This window comes from Cryptotermes secundus, unplaced genomic scaffold (genome assembly GCF_002891405.2).
Source record: "Cryptotermes secundus unplaced genomic scaffold, Csec_1.0 scaffold573, whole genome shotgun sequence".
In the NCBI taxonomy this organism is placed as follows: Eukaryota; Metazoa; Arthropoda; class Insecta; order Blattodea; family Kalotermitidae; genus Cryptotermes; species Cryptotermes secundus.
In genome coordinates, this window is record NW_019738880.1 from 98,623 (window position 1) to 113,282 (window position 14,660).

Consider the following 14,660-nt stretch of genomic DNA (forward strand, 5'->3'; position numbering starts at 1 on the left):
TGAAAAAATTGTTGCTGCAAAATCCAAACAAAATGGGAACTGGGTCAAATATGGCAGAATCTTTTATGGAAGGCTATGGCTCAAAAGGTGCTGTTTTGCCAATGACTGTGATGATGAATACTTAGTAGGAATAGTAGTCTAAATGGGATACCAGACAGTTGGACCAGTGAGTCAAAATCTGGCACCCAAAAATGTAAACTGCAATGGACCTAATTAAGTATTCAGTATATACATATCTCTCAGCTCAGATGTAATAAGACATGATATTGTTGTGTCGTAGGGGGTGCCAGGAGCCCCAGGAAATCCGGGAACGTCTGGTAAAGATGGTGAGCCTGGCCTACAGGGCCCACCAGGCATACCAGGATCAGCTGGAGGAAGAGGCGAGAGGGGGTTCCCAGGAGAGAGAGGCCCATTAGGGCCTCCTGGGGGACCAGGGCCCCGAGGTGAAGTTGGATCCCAAGGACCTGATGGACTGCCTGTAAGTACAAGCAGAGTTTCCTATATTCAGAATATTTAATGGCTGCAGGAAATGTGTGCTCCCTATCTCGAAATTAATGTCCAGCATAATCCTATACCATAACAACCCATTGTGTTTCCCGTCCAAGCTCCATGCAGGCATAAGAAAACACAAATACCAGACAGCAATGAGCAGTGATCATAGAACAAGGTCACAAAACTATGCACAAATAACAGATCACAAACATTGTCAGCCAAATCATAGGAAAATAAGGAGAGAAAGTGCTCCAATTGTATAACATAAAGGAAGATTTAACATTGTCATGTGTGAGTAACTATAGATGGGGTTTGGATTGGTGAATGGATTTATTGACCACTTATATGCATGACTCGTAAGTACAAGTAATTACAGCACTGTCACTGATCTGAATAATTTACAAATCAAAAGAGCACACGCTAAGTCTTCTCAGTCCACTTTCACTAGTCGTTTCTTGGCAACAGATCTTAACAATGGAGATTCTTAAACTTTTGTGATCATTTCGTTGCATGCTGGCTAATATTCCACAACTGAACTGTTAACCGAACTCACTGAAAGAAAGAAATTCACATTGCGACTGACGGTCGGTCAGTCAGTAAGTCTTGGTGTCGAGCCCAGATTGTATTACTCTTTGATAGTTACGGTCTTGTTTCTGTGGGGCGCACTCTCTGACGAGAGGATGGGTCTGTCTTTTGTATATGCTGCTGACACTTGCCAGCGCATGTCCAGTGCCTGTGCATGAAATAAATACAGTGTGTTTGAAATTAACATTTCTGTAAATTGTCATGTTTATAACACATAATGGAATGCAATTTTAAATAGAAGGTTGCCATTGAAAGTTTTGCTCTGAGGTCAAGTTGTATGTGGATTTAATAACACTCAGTGATGCTGCACTAGATGGTCTCCATGGACCAAGTCATGAGTGTTACATCTTCACAGCATTGTTGCTACTGCAGCTAGTGCAGCTGGTTCTTAGGAGAAGCACCTATTGCTTTAACTGGGAGCATTTCATTCTTACATTCTTCATGCTTTTCTGCCATCTTAGTTTCAATTTGACTCTCATATCCTTACTGTTTGCATCTTTGTCTTCAGCTTTCTCCTGTTCGTTTTACCTGTTCTTCATATTCTTCTTACCATTTATTCTGTCATTATCATCTTCTTCTCATCTGACTTCGTCTCCTCCACCTCCTATTCATCCAATTTCTGCTCCTTCTCCATCTTAATTTCTCCACTAAATTCATTGTCTGCACCTACAAGTATGCATATTGTTTTGTGGTTAAAATATTTTTGAGGACATGCATCATCAGATTGAGATGTGGATCAGTATGTCACGATTAGAAAGTTACTAGATTCTATGTTCATAAAATGGGAACAAGAAGTTCCATGCTGGATATCTGAATACACAAGGATTTTTCCATAAGTCTGCATACTGAAAATATGACATAATTTCAAAGATATTTTAAACAAAAGATATGTGTATCATTACCATATCCCCCATGCCATATTCTTCTATAAACCCAAGTAATATTTCTGGAGGCTAGAACTGCATTCATATTCCCATGTTGCAGGGGCCACCAGGTGCAAAGGGCGACAAAGGGCACTCAGGACCATCAGGATTAGTGGTAAGTATGGACATGTTACCATGGCAATTCCAAATTTTGTGTTAGATCAAGGTTCTGCAGTTTTGTACCACATACTAACCACATTGGAAACATATAGAATTTGAAATTCCCACAGCTATGATTAGGAAGAGTTCTGTCTTCTGAGATAAAATTTCATGTAGTCCATTAAAGATCAGCAAATCTTTCAGCCTGCTTCATGCAGGTTTCTTGTTTCTTTTACTTTTCAACCCTGAAGGTGGAAGCAACATGATTCTCCAATATGTTGATTGACTTTCAACAGACAACATGGCATTGTATTGCAGAAAATTGAACTCTTCACATTAGGAAGACTTCATAGAAATACTTGAAGGAGAGACTGTTGCCTCCAATAATCAGTTACAGATGCTTAGGTTTGCATCACTTTGCATCGCCAGATAAGTAAAATTTTAGGAATATACAAACAAAGATGTTTGACTTCTCCATTCATCGATGATTTTAACAGTATACAGGTCCACATGCTTTCACCTGAAATTGAATCAGTTATTTAGAGGCTGTGTACAGTGCAGTACGATAAGACTCTTGAGCAATGAACAGTGTTGTTTATCATATTTGTGTCCCCTAGGGTTTGCCTGGTACAAGAGGACAGCCAGGATTACCTGGAGAGAAGGGTGAGAGGGGTGCAGTGGGCCCCACTGGACCAGAGGGACCCCCAGGTATGTGCCTCATATATACTAACATCAGGCAAGAATGGAAGAGAAATCAGCATCAGTTTGTTCTGACACATGAGCCTGCATGCACAAAATGTAAATTCTTCATAAATTTTTAAAAACTGACTAAGTAACTAAATGGAACATAGTTCATCTTGAAAAACTAATAGTTTCTCATGTAGTCAAGATATTTCCAGCATTCTGTGAAACCCAGAAGTTCAGTATCATGTTTAGAAGAGCCACTACTGGTTCCTGTCCTGAGTCAGATGAATCCAGTCCACATCATCCCATTCTGTTGTGTTAAGATCCATTTTAATATTATCTTCCTCTCTGTATTTTGGTTTTCCAGTTACTCTCCTTGCGTTAGGATTTTTTTTTTACCAAACTCTTGTATTCATTTCTCTTTTCTTGTGTACATACTCTATGCCATGCCTACTTCATCCTCTCTGATTTTGTAATCCTAATAATATGTGAGTCTTCTTATGTAGATTTCTCTAGACTCTTGTGTACTTTCTCTTAGGTCCAAATATTCTCCTAATTTAATTTACAAACTAACACCCATTACCTTGTACAAGTGTTCAAATTGCATAATTGAGGTGCCTTGTTCTGAGATCAAACCATTCTGTTTCAAATGTTGATATCAACTGAAATAATTCGACATATTGCCTCCATCTTCATGACCAAAGAATAAGCCAAGCAAGAAACCAGCATAAAAGCAAATGGCAAGCAGCACAACATGTTCCTCCAACATGCTGGTTGACTTTCAACAGGCTACATGGCATTATATCCCATAAGAAAATCCTCTTCATAACCACCATTGTTAGAACTTAAAATCCTATATCTTGCTTAATCAATTAAGCAGTGTGTAATGAGGATATTTGGGGAAGTATATGCAACATACCCTCTGCACGTGATGCATTATCATTTGGTAATATAATAACTGAAGGTTATGATGACTGTTTGCAGGTCGGCAAGGGGAGAGGGGTCCTCAGGGGCAGGTTGGTGCGCAGGGTCCCCCAGGGGAGCCAGCAGAAAGGGGGGATCCAGGGCCACCTGGACCACCTGGCGAGGCAGGAGCCCCTGGAGGTCCTGGAGAGCGAGGTCCTACTGGACCCCAAGGACTGCAAGGATTTCCTGGCTTACAAGTATGTCACTCTTACAATGTTGCTGCTGCTTAACTGATATCATTGTCAGCATGAGGATGTATTGTTTCTGGATGACAATTTAAATTGCAAGAAACAGACAGAAGGGTGACTGGCAAGGCCTTAGGGTCCTGCTAAGGCCAGATTGAAAACACTAGAAAATGAACTTAAAATTTTATAAAGAAAACTGACTTTCTCAGTTCATTCTGATGTGCTCATTCCAAGTCTTGACACAAAAATTTTCCATCGCATCACACTTTTGTGTATGGTATTTTGGGTGAAAACATCACAATTTATTTACTATCATATTTTCTTAACTATTGTGTTTTCTTATCTTTTAGTGTTCTTATAGTTTTTACCAACCTGAGTACCCTGCTCTGAAGCAGAGGCTTCATTTAATGTGAGAGGTGAACAGAAGACAAGTAGTTAACACATACAAGAAAGAGACTCAGTTCCTTCTTTGTGCTTATTAGAGGCAGCAGTTGGATCATGCAATCAAAATGTCAAAGAGTACAGTTTTGTTAGAATTACAGTGTGTGATAGTATGATTTACCAACATGATGTGTTACAGGGGTTGGTAGGCCTGCCTGGCATGAAAGGAGAGAGAGGATTCCTCGGAATGAAAGGTGAACAAGGAAAATCAGGCCCTGTTGGTAAGTACCCATGCAGACAAAGAATCCAGCATAATCATGGCCATCCTAACAATTATTATTATTCATTACAAATGGGTTTGGTGTAGTATATACCAAGCACTAGCAATGAATATTAACAACTTTATGCATTTACAGTAATTGAATATGAAATATGATGAGTTAGTACTATGAAAAATAAATTTTTTATTGTCATACAGGAATTTATATATCTTTATTGTTTGCATCCTACTGTGTATTACTATATAGCAGAGGTTCCCAAAGTGGGAGGTGCAAATGGTTTTATGGTGGGGTGTATGTTGATTATATGAAAAATTATTTTAAATGAAATATGGAGAAAAATTTTGTAAATCCTTTGCTTGATTGAGGTAGTGTAGTTTCCATACAGTACTACAGAATTCAAACTCATAGAAATCAGAAGTTTTAGGAAGTAAAGGACAATAATGCCACAGGAGTCCCTGGGTGAATTTCCAATAGACTTCTTAATGACATTATTACTCGTATACAATATTTTATACAAAATATAATGTTGTATAAAATATACATATACTCATGTCATTAAGAAATCTGCTTGGAATTCACTGTTTTACAAAAATACATAGGGGTGTGGGATGTCGATGTTCTAAAACACATCCACGTAAAACTGTAACGATTATATATATTATATGGTATGTATTAAATTTACAGAATAGCTGCGAAGCTATGTGGAATGTCGATGTTCAAAAGTTTGTTGGCCCTAAAAGGGGCAGTTTGTTCCACCATGCGTGCACTGGTAGACTTTGCTGCAATGCAGCAGACCGGGTCTTTATGGCCATTCAGCTGGTCTGGCCGGCCAGTGATGTGGTGCTGCATGCGCCGTTAGGAACAGTTGCTTATGGTGCAAGTAATGGCAGAGCCATTGTCTCAGCATGGCTGCTGGAGAGCTGTTGCTGCTTCGTGACATCAGAGTAGCTGCGTTAGCTGTCTTTGTCCTAGTGAGGACGATTGAAGAACTGATGATAGCTTGTTTTGAGCTCCGCCTTTTATACCATGCTTGTTGGGCACAGCTAACGTTGCAGTTGTGATTGTGAGCACTGATTGGCTATCGCATGTGATGATCTACAGGTGGGCTGGACATCGAGTGCTGTATAAATATGATTGCTGGCCGCAATGTGACATTGTCTTGGCTTGAGCAGAAGTTGAATGCTGTCTGTTAGATAGACGAAGCTGCGTGTTAGTATGTGGCGGTTCCCACAGGGGCTTTCAGGACACTGTATGAGTCAACATATTTTTTATGGACTGAACTTTGTGGCTCTGTTAAACCAACTGACCCTACTGTTGTTAAGGTGTACAAGAAAGCTGCTCAACCCCTCAAGTTAACAATTTCCACAGTCTCTCTCTCACTGTATATGAAAGCTTCATGAAATGTGAGACTACCCATGATTTCCACTGCACAGGAAGTCCAGGAGAGCCAGGACCTCCAGGACTGGTGGGGCTCACGGGTGCCAAAGGAGCCAGAGGAGAAGCAGGATTGCGGGGAGAAGTGGGGCTCATGGGACCACCAGGTCGGCCAGGGGAGCCAGGACTAGCAGTGAGTATATATTTCATCACCCACAGAAAAATACTGCTGGACACCTTAAACAACGAATTTACTGATCAGGTTTTTAACCCTATCACTGCCAAGCACTGCCATCACCCTAGCTACCATCAGTAACAAGGCTGCCTGTGGGCAAATGTGTGAGGTGATTCAGTCAGGTCGTGGTGAGAGTGCAAAGGATTCAATCCACAGTCACTAGTTCTGAATGCTTCTTATCTATAGTGAGTACTTTTTAATATTTATGTGTACAGGAGAACAATACTTAACATCTGAACAACGGGCACTCCTGATCACAGTACTTCATACCACACAACAGTATTTCTGAATACATTTCTAAACTTAGATTAAATAATGAATGACACTCCCATTAAATCTACTACTGAACACTGAATATTCTTTGTGGTACAGTCAGGTACTGCAAACATGTGCTGTATGAACTGCAAGCATTGCTGCTTGCTACATCCACAGTTGAATGGTTCATGCAGAAAGCATATCTTTCTAGTAAAACTGAAAAATGTAAAAAATTTCAAGATATCAGAAGTGTAAACAATACATAATTAACATAAGGATAGATACAAAGAGATGGCAACTTGCATTTCATTCTCAGATTTTAACCTTTTGCACACCAGGAGCCAATTAGATTGGCTTATCCTAGTTGTGTTAAAGCTGCCAGAGTTGAAGAGATTGGCTCACTGTTAATAGCTTAGGAGAGTATTTCTTTCAACAGAAAGCAGCAATTACTAAAGTAAAGAACAAGCTCTTACAGTTCCTAATTTTGTGACCATTTGTAGGTAATTGTGTTGTGGGTTTCTCTGTGCAACTGCATTTCCCCCCAGAAGCAGCTTCTGCATTTCTAGCAATTATTTCTGTGTCAGAGCTTGACAGTCATATGGTTGAAGTCACAGTAATTGCTTATGAATGCTATGCTGATCACACAGAATATCAGAGACCTTAACTATGTCCATACTACTTAGATCCTCTAAACATATCACTTTGTACTCAACGTATATGCCTGAACAGTTTGAATAATTAATACTTATGCTCATGAACACACATTAGCTGCTTAGGATAAATCTTAAGAAGAAATTAAATTTTGATTTAACACATGTTTGTGGACATTGTGAATATTTATGAGTGTTAATAAACTGCAGTAAATGATTCTAAACCCTTTGTAGCAGATGTTTACTAATATCTTGAACCTTTGTTCACAGGGCCAGCCAGGATCAGTGGGACCACCTGGGACACCTGGTGTGCCTGGAATTAAAGGCTCACATGGTGATACGGGTAGGCCAGGGAATCCAGGGCCACAGGGTCAGCCAGGGGCACCAGGCCCTGAAGGCCCTAAGGTAGAGGACTGTAAAGTGCATCATATTGCTCATCATATGAGAAACCCAGGTTGTCACATAGACTAACTTTATTATGTTCTCAGGGCGATACAGGATCTGAAGGGCCTCCAGGACCTCCTGGGCAACCAGGACCTCAGGGTCCTTCAGGGGACAGAGGACTGCCAGGACTTCCTGGCCCCACCGGACCCGGTGGGGCAAGAGGCCTCCGAGGAGCTGCTGTGAGTATATATCAAGGAATGCCTGTGGAGAGGGTGCAGAAACACATCTTCAAATCTGTTACCAGTCTTCCTACTAACATGCTGGTTCTGAGCGCAGAACTTCTCTATAAGGAGACAGCCGATTGGTATGATCAGATTTTAATTTCCAAAAGTTTTACTGTTACAGAGTGATAAAGTAGTCAAAGTTTCCGTTTCAGTTTTGTAATGTAGTTCATTAATATTGGCACATGATAGAGTCACTAGATGAGGTTTGGATTGGTAATCAGATTTACTGGACATTTAAACAACTCATGAGTACACTTTGGAAATCAATATCACATACAGACTAGTGTTCTCAGTCACAATCTACACTGCACTGTTTGGAAGCATACTTCAATGGTGGACATTCCCTTCCCTCTGGGTTCCTGAAATCTCCCCAGCCTAAGCTAGCAGTGACACTCAACTGACTGTCTGCCTGCAGATTCTATCTCGACTTCCCTCTAGACATGTTTTCAGAGCTGTTCCCTAGCAACGGCTGTCTCTACTGGCTTCACGGTTCTTGCTTTGAGCAAATATGCCAAAATATTAATACAATTTACATCCAAAAAGATATATAAGAATGGAAGTATCATCACGTTAGAGTAAGGATAACTTGAACATGTGAAGCAGTGTATGAGTCTCTCCTCTGAGAGGTCTGGAAATATCATTGATCATAATTGGTGTATTAATCGATTATCAATTATATACTGATATGAGTGTGGGTATATTTGTAACATGATCTCCACATTCATAATGAAAAGCAATAAGAAGAAACAAAATACAGTTCCAACTGAACATAATCATAACATAAGCCATATGTGTTAGAAACTCCATAAAGCACCAACTACCTGCCTTCTTGATGTTCAGTAATTTTCAGAAAATGTGTGCCTTCTTGAATTTCTCTGAAGAGGATTGGATCTAGGTCTCACTCATATGTACTGTGCACTGCACTATCAGACTGAACACTGTTGCAGGGTGACACAGGACCACCAGGCAAGCCTGGAAGTGAGGGGCCACCAGGGCCTCAGGGTGTAGCAGGACCTCCTGGACCTCCAGGACCTCTTGGAGAGCAAGGACCTGAGGGTGCACCGGGAAAAGCAGGGCCTCCAGGTATCGCCGGCAGACCAGGAGATAAGGGACCAGTTGGACCATCAGGGGTGCCAGGACCCAGTGGGACACCAGGACTGCCTGTAAGTCCACTTCTTTACACTTTCCTGTGTTCATGTCCTCCTCTCTTTTCTTGTTTATCTCTCCCATTATTCACTTGTCTCTGTTCTAGGGCCCTCCAGGTCCAAATGGCCCACCAGGACCATCAGGAGAACGTGGGCTGAGGGGGGAGACTGGCCCACAGGGGGTAGAGGGACCCCAGGTGAGTGGTTTGACACCTGATAATGCAGTTTTACACCTGTGGAACCATGTGCGACTAGTAGTGGTGCTCAGTTTTCCTTGTCAGTGAATGACAGACAGCAGCTGAAGTACTGCACTGTCAGCCTGAGAGAAGAGGAGTTAGCAATAGGTGAAATGAGATTGAAACTCACAGATTTCGTTCTGTGTGTCATTGGTAGGTCCAAAATTACTCCATACATGAACCTCATGACAATATATCAAATATATCAAATGAGGGTCAGAGGTCAGGAACTTATTAAAACTGATAATATTTGTCATATTGACAGCACTGACATACCGATTTAGCTTAGGGTCGAATTTAATTGACAATGATATTTGATATGGGACTTCATTAGCAAGAGGGAAAAGATGAATACCAAAAGGGGGGGGGGGAAGACTGTGTATTTATATCTTTATGTGTTGGCTACAGTAATGGGCCAGTGTGGCTCATAGCCATATCATATTGGATTTGAGGTTCTCACAGTGGTTGTTATGTAGAGTTCTCTCTTCTGGGATGTAATGGTTTATAGTCAATTGAAAGTCAATCAACATTTTGGTTTGCTACATGGCATTATATCCCAAAAGACTGAGCTCTTCAGAGTCATATCTCTTCAGTAACAACCAGTGCAGGAGTCAGGTATCTAATTTTGTCAAAATCAATCCACACAATCAGAGTACAGTCACTGCCTGTCACATGGATAGTCCAGCAAATTTGTATAATGGCTGCCACATGAAGTGATCTGAAGGTGTAGGGAGAAGTGGGTTTTTCTAAATGATGTCAAACTGATTACTGGAACCAACAATTCAGAAAATAATGTGAAGTAATCTATGTTCAACCCTTGAAGAAGGTGATCAAGTATTATCATGTAGAGAAAACAGTTGATACCAAAATCTCTTTACATGTTGAAAGAGTATTAGCATGCTTTTACCTAGGAGTGCAAATAAAGCATATCTTTGTTACAAGGCTTGTAGATCTCAACACTGGATCCTTCGCTTTACAGGGTCCAAGAGGTAAGCCTGGAGCTCCTGGACCTGAGGGAGGTAAGGGAGAGAAGGGTGAGGAAGGACCTAAAGGTGCCAAGGGTCATCGCGGTCTCATCGGTCTGCAAGGTCTTCCAGGCACTCAGGTAACACAGACCTTCTTATTGGGAGCTTTGAATCAATATTGGATTGTCATGATAGTCACACAGTTGCATTTGCCATTGTAGGGGCCTGCTGGAGAGAAGGGAATGACAGGGTTACCAGGGCCACCAGGAAAAGATGGAGAGCCAGGCATGAAGGGTAAGCTGTAACTGGTTTGCTTGTAATGATGCCATGCTGAATGGATATTCCAGTTTTTCTGGCAGAAGCACTTTTAACTAATTAATTAAATCTACATTATTCCAGCTGTTTTGTAGAACTGAAACCACTCTGTGTGAACATCTCCTCTTAACTTCTTCTCTGGAAGAGAAGGTGTTACAGTATCAGTCAAGCAGGTGAAAGAATTGAATAGAAATAAAAGTGTGATTTAGGTGAATGTAGCTTATATGTTTCTGAATTGAGGCATTTACAATATCATTTCATCAGTTTTCTTATTTATTTATATGAGACCATAGTAACCAAACAGTCTGTAGTATATCACCATGACTGCACAGTCTTAAGCATGTTCTACCTTCAACTGCTTGAACACTGAGATGTGGGTTTGAATCCCACTTCAGACATTAATGTATGTCTACATTTTTTTCTATGTTTGTTCCTTCTTGTAAATAGTTAAAGGCTTTGTGAGAGGCCCATGTGTTAGTCAGTGAGTTGTAACAATTCCTGTAATATTCATAGTTTCTGAGTGTGAACCTGCCAGGGAGCAGAATCTATAAATGTAAGAAGAAGCGAGTTGCTATATCAGTGATTGTGGCATATGACACTCTCTACTGCAATTGAACCCATTCAGCCCAACAAAGAGTAAACATTGCAATAAGACTTGTAATGGATATGTTCAGGAATGGCTGGTCGAGATGGAAATCCTGGAACTCCAGGTCTGCCAGGTCCTCCAGGACAGCGAGGGCCAGCAGGTGAGGAGGGAAGACATGGTCAGCCTGGAAATCCGGGACCACCTGGACCTCCAGGTCCTCCAGGAGAAACACTGGGATATGATGCAGCAGCACTGGCAGCCCTGTTAGGACAAGGACAGACAAAGGTAGGAACAGGAACTAAAGAAGCTAGCAACAGGGACAGAATACAGCCATGGCAAGAGCTTTATCTGGGCAGCATAGACTCTAAACAAAACAGATAATATATGAGGACAGGAATGGAGAAGAAGGAAGGAAGAAGGACAGGATCTGAAGTACAGGAACAGGGCATGGCTGGAATAAGGGCAGTGATAGGGAAAGGTAGAGTCTCAGACAGGGAAGAGACAGAGTGAAATGCTAAACAGGAGACTAAACAGGACTGATCACATAACATTCAGGGAATCAATGTAATGGAGAGTTGTACTGTTTGTTGAGTGCTACTGACATTTGTTTTCAGGGCCCTGACCCGCTAAGTGGAGATGAGCCAGCACGGTTATTTGGAGCAGATCTTAGTGACAGTGAACGTCGTGACCTTGTTATGAAGGCATACGAGACTCTAAAGACCCAATGGGAGCGTTTCCGGCGACCCAATGGGAGAAGGGACTTCCCTGCCAAGACTTGTCGTGATTTACATGTGGCACATCCTGAATTACCTTCTGGTGACTACTGGGTGGACCCCAATGAGGGGGATGTACGGGATGCAATCCTAGTGCACTGTGACATGGTGAACAAGGCCACCTGCCTGTATCCACAACCCAACCGCACCCCTGAGATCACGTACGTGGGCGAGGATCAGGAGATTTGGGTTACTGAGGTGGAGGGTGGCATGAAGGTCAGTATTATTGCTTGGTGCAGCTGTTGAAACAAGGGCCATTGAGCTCATGAAGCTTATCGAGTGTGATCAGCCATTATTGGGTCATACTTAGCAAACAGCTTAAACTGACCCAAAAAACTTCCTTTTGTTGGATTACTTAAGACTACTCAGTCACATCGAAACCAAGATTTCTTCAACCAAAAAGTAATTATTGTAAATATTTTTTTCTAAAAGTAACCTCGACCTCTTCAAGTCACTTTCAGTTATCAGTGCCTTAAAAACATGAGAAATAAGACAGATATGCTTAGATGATGAATTACATCCGACTCTAATAAAGATAATGTATCAGCAAAATGAACTCTGTCAAAGTGAGTTCTATGATAAGAGTTTTATCTATATATACCTACAATAATGTGTTACAAACTGTGCCATGTTACACTTATGTAAGAGGCTCTAGTATAATAGTTGCCACGATTGCAGAGCCCTTGGCAACAGGATGTTCATAAATGATTAATGCACTTTTAATCTGTTATACCAAGGTATGTATTACAGCTATACAGTTATAACTCATGCCATTTGAATGACAAACTCTAAAAGATTTACAGGCCCTAAAGATGCTCAATGTGAGCTCCATTTGTGACCCAACAAATATCTATTCTGTAATCCAGCCTATCCCACAATCTTCGTAACATGTTCCTGTCAACTGTCTCAATAAATGCAGTAATTCTCAACTTCAATTTATCGATATCCAGTGGTAGAGGCGGAACAAACACTTTTTCGTTTACATAACCCCACAGAAAAGAAATTGCATGGAGTGAGATCTGGAGAACGAGGAGGCAAGGTCTTGCAAAAGTTTTTCCATTTAAGGCAATCATCAGGTTCTATGAGTAATTTGTAAATCATAGTAAATTTGTAACGTTTCATGCGAATCCATGTGCGTAGAACTTGCTACATGGTCGTTTTTGGCATTTGTAACTCTCAGCTTCCCTTCCACACAGATTTCCTTTGACTTCGACTGAAAGTGGCCTCCACCTGCTGTACAGCCTCTTCGCTCACACAAGAATAGCTATTGTCTTTTTTTTTCTTAAAAATATATCCCTGTTTTTCAAAGTTGTAAAACCACCTCTGTATCGATGCTCAAGGACGGGGACTCTTAACAAACCGTTTTCTGAAGACCCACTGAATACTGGTGCATTCGCTCAATCACGTAAAAGCTCTTCTATATGGGAGAATGCAATTTGTGAAAATTGCAAAACCTGGTGGTAGAGTTAGGTAATATGGAGATACAGTGACAATTTTGAAATCTCTGTTGATTACCGGATATATGTGGGTATGCTTTGTAGTTTCCTCATGTTTTATCCACAAAAATGTATCAATCATTTATGGACACTCTGTAGATTGTCCTTGTTGTCAAGATTACAGAAATATTCTGGAGCATTTCTATTATTGGGATTACAGCTGACATACAAAGCAGACAGCAATCAGGTGGGCTTTCTGCAACTCCTGTCAAAGGGTGCCTCACAAAACATGACATACCATTGTCGCAACTCTGTGGCCTACTTTGATACAATAAAGCGCACCTATAGGAAGGGAATAAAACTGATGACATGGAATGATGCCGAGATCGTGCCACGTGGCAGTCAGAGATTCCGGTATGACGTCGGGGAGGACGAATGCAGGGTGAGTTCTCAGTGGCCAGTGGGGCCCTACATATGTTCCTGATTCAGCACCATGGGCTTAACATTGTTCATTTATCCACATTCTGATATCCAGAGTGACATTTTTGTTATTTTTGTTACTTCACGTGGATCGAATGATAAGTGAGAATCAGTGAGTGTTCACTCTACTCCTGCTTTATTAAGACTGAGCTATTTGATACAGAAGTACGCCTTATATATACATACAGGCTTATAACCATAGTAACACTTAACAATATAAATATACTGTTGTTACACATGTAACTGTAGTTACACATAACAGTAAACATCACTTAGGTAACAAGACATAACCTAGTTCTTAAATTGTTTACTATGATGTTGCCAACTCTAACATTATATTTCAGTATCTGAGAGTTGCAAACATAACAATTGTTTCACACAGTTTCTTTCAGAATTTTCTATATAAACCTGTATCTGACATTCTCATTAATCACCAAAGGCGAACAGTTACCCTTCCTGTTCATTTTTTCTGTACAATAAAGTGACAAAATCTGTTGGGTGTAGCTCCATTAATTCACTGCATGCTATGAGCTGATTAAATCAGCTCAACTTATTTGCATTAAGACTGCCACAGCTAAAGAGATCTGCTCATAGCATGCAGTGAGTACAACATTTCTGTTGATAGATATCAAGTATGGTATACTAATGTTTAGAGGAAAGAAGAGGGTTTCGCATGATGTACATGTAAGTTACTGATTAGTTGATGGCCAGTTGAGGAAAGTGTTCTGGGTTTCTTTCCATGCAATCAGATTTCCTCCCAAGCATTACTGACTTTGCTAGCAAGTAGATATGTGGCAGGGTTTGGCAGTCAGAGGGTTAAAAACATTTTGTGACCCATATTCATTCATTCATTCATTGTATATTCCATAAATCCATATACATAGATATAGAACCAGTCACATAATTAATATAGTACAATACAAATATAAATATATATGTACAGTTT

The 14,660-nt window shown here is 40.8% G+C and overlaps 1 protein-coding gene across 4 annotated transcripts in view; it reads left to right on the top strand.

Moving 5' to 3' along the window:
* Positions 1-14,660, top strand: part of LOC111871217 (collagen alpha-1(I) chain) — a 44,268-nt gene that overhangs the window by 26,724 nt on the left and 2,884 nt on the right. For 3 of the 4 annotated variants that reach the window (XM_023864147.1, XM_023864148.1, XM_023864149.1), the window contains 15 exons: positions 281-478; positions 2,062-2,115; positions 2,717-2,807; positions 3,768-3,946; positions 4,515-4,596; positions 6,030-6,163; positions 7,381-7,515; positions 7,599-7,733; positions 8,726-8,941; positions 9,031-9,120; positions 10,139-10,264; positions 10,346-10,418; positions 11,114-11,310; positions 11,640-12,014; positions 13,455-13,676. In XM_023864147.1, coding sequence (XP_023719915.1) covers positions 281-478; positions 2,062-2,115; positions 2,717-2,807; positions 3,768-3,946; positions 4,515-4,596; positions 6,030-6,163; positions 7,381-7,515; positions 7,599-7,733; positions 8,726-8,941; positions 9,031-9,120; positions 10,139-10,264; positions 10,346-10,418; positions 11,114-11,310; positions 11,640-12,014; positions 13,455-13,676 — 2,307 coding nt within the window. Of the gene's footprint in view, positions 1-280; positions 479-2,061; positions 2,116-2,716; positions 2,808-3,767; positions 3,947-4,514; positions 4,597-6,029; positions 6,164-7,380; positions 7,516-7,598; positions 7,734-8,725; positions 8,942-9,030; positions 9,121-10,138; positions 10,265-10,345; positions 10,419-11,113; positions 11,311-11,639; positions 12,015-13,454; positions 13,677-14,660 lie in introns of those variants that run through there. The other variant, XM_033754145.1, reaches the window with a different exon arrangement.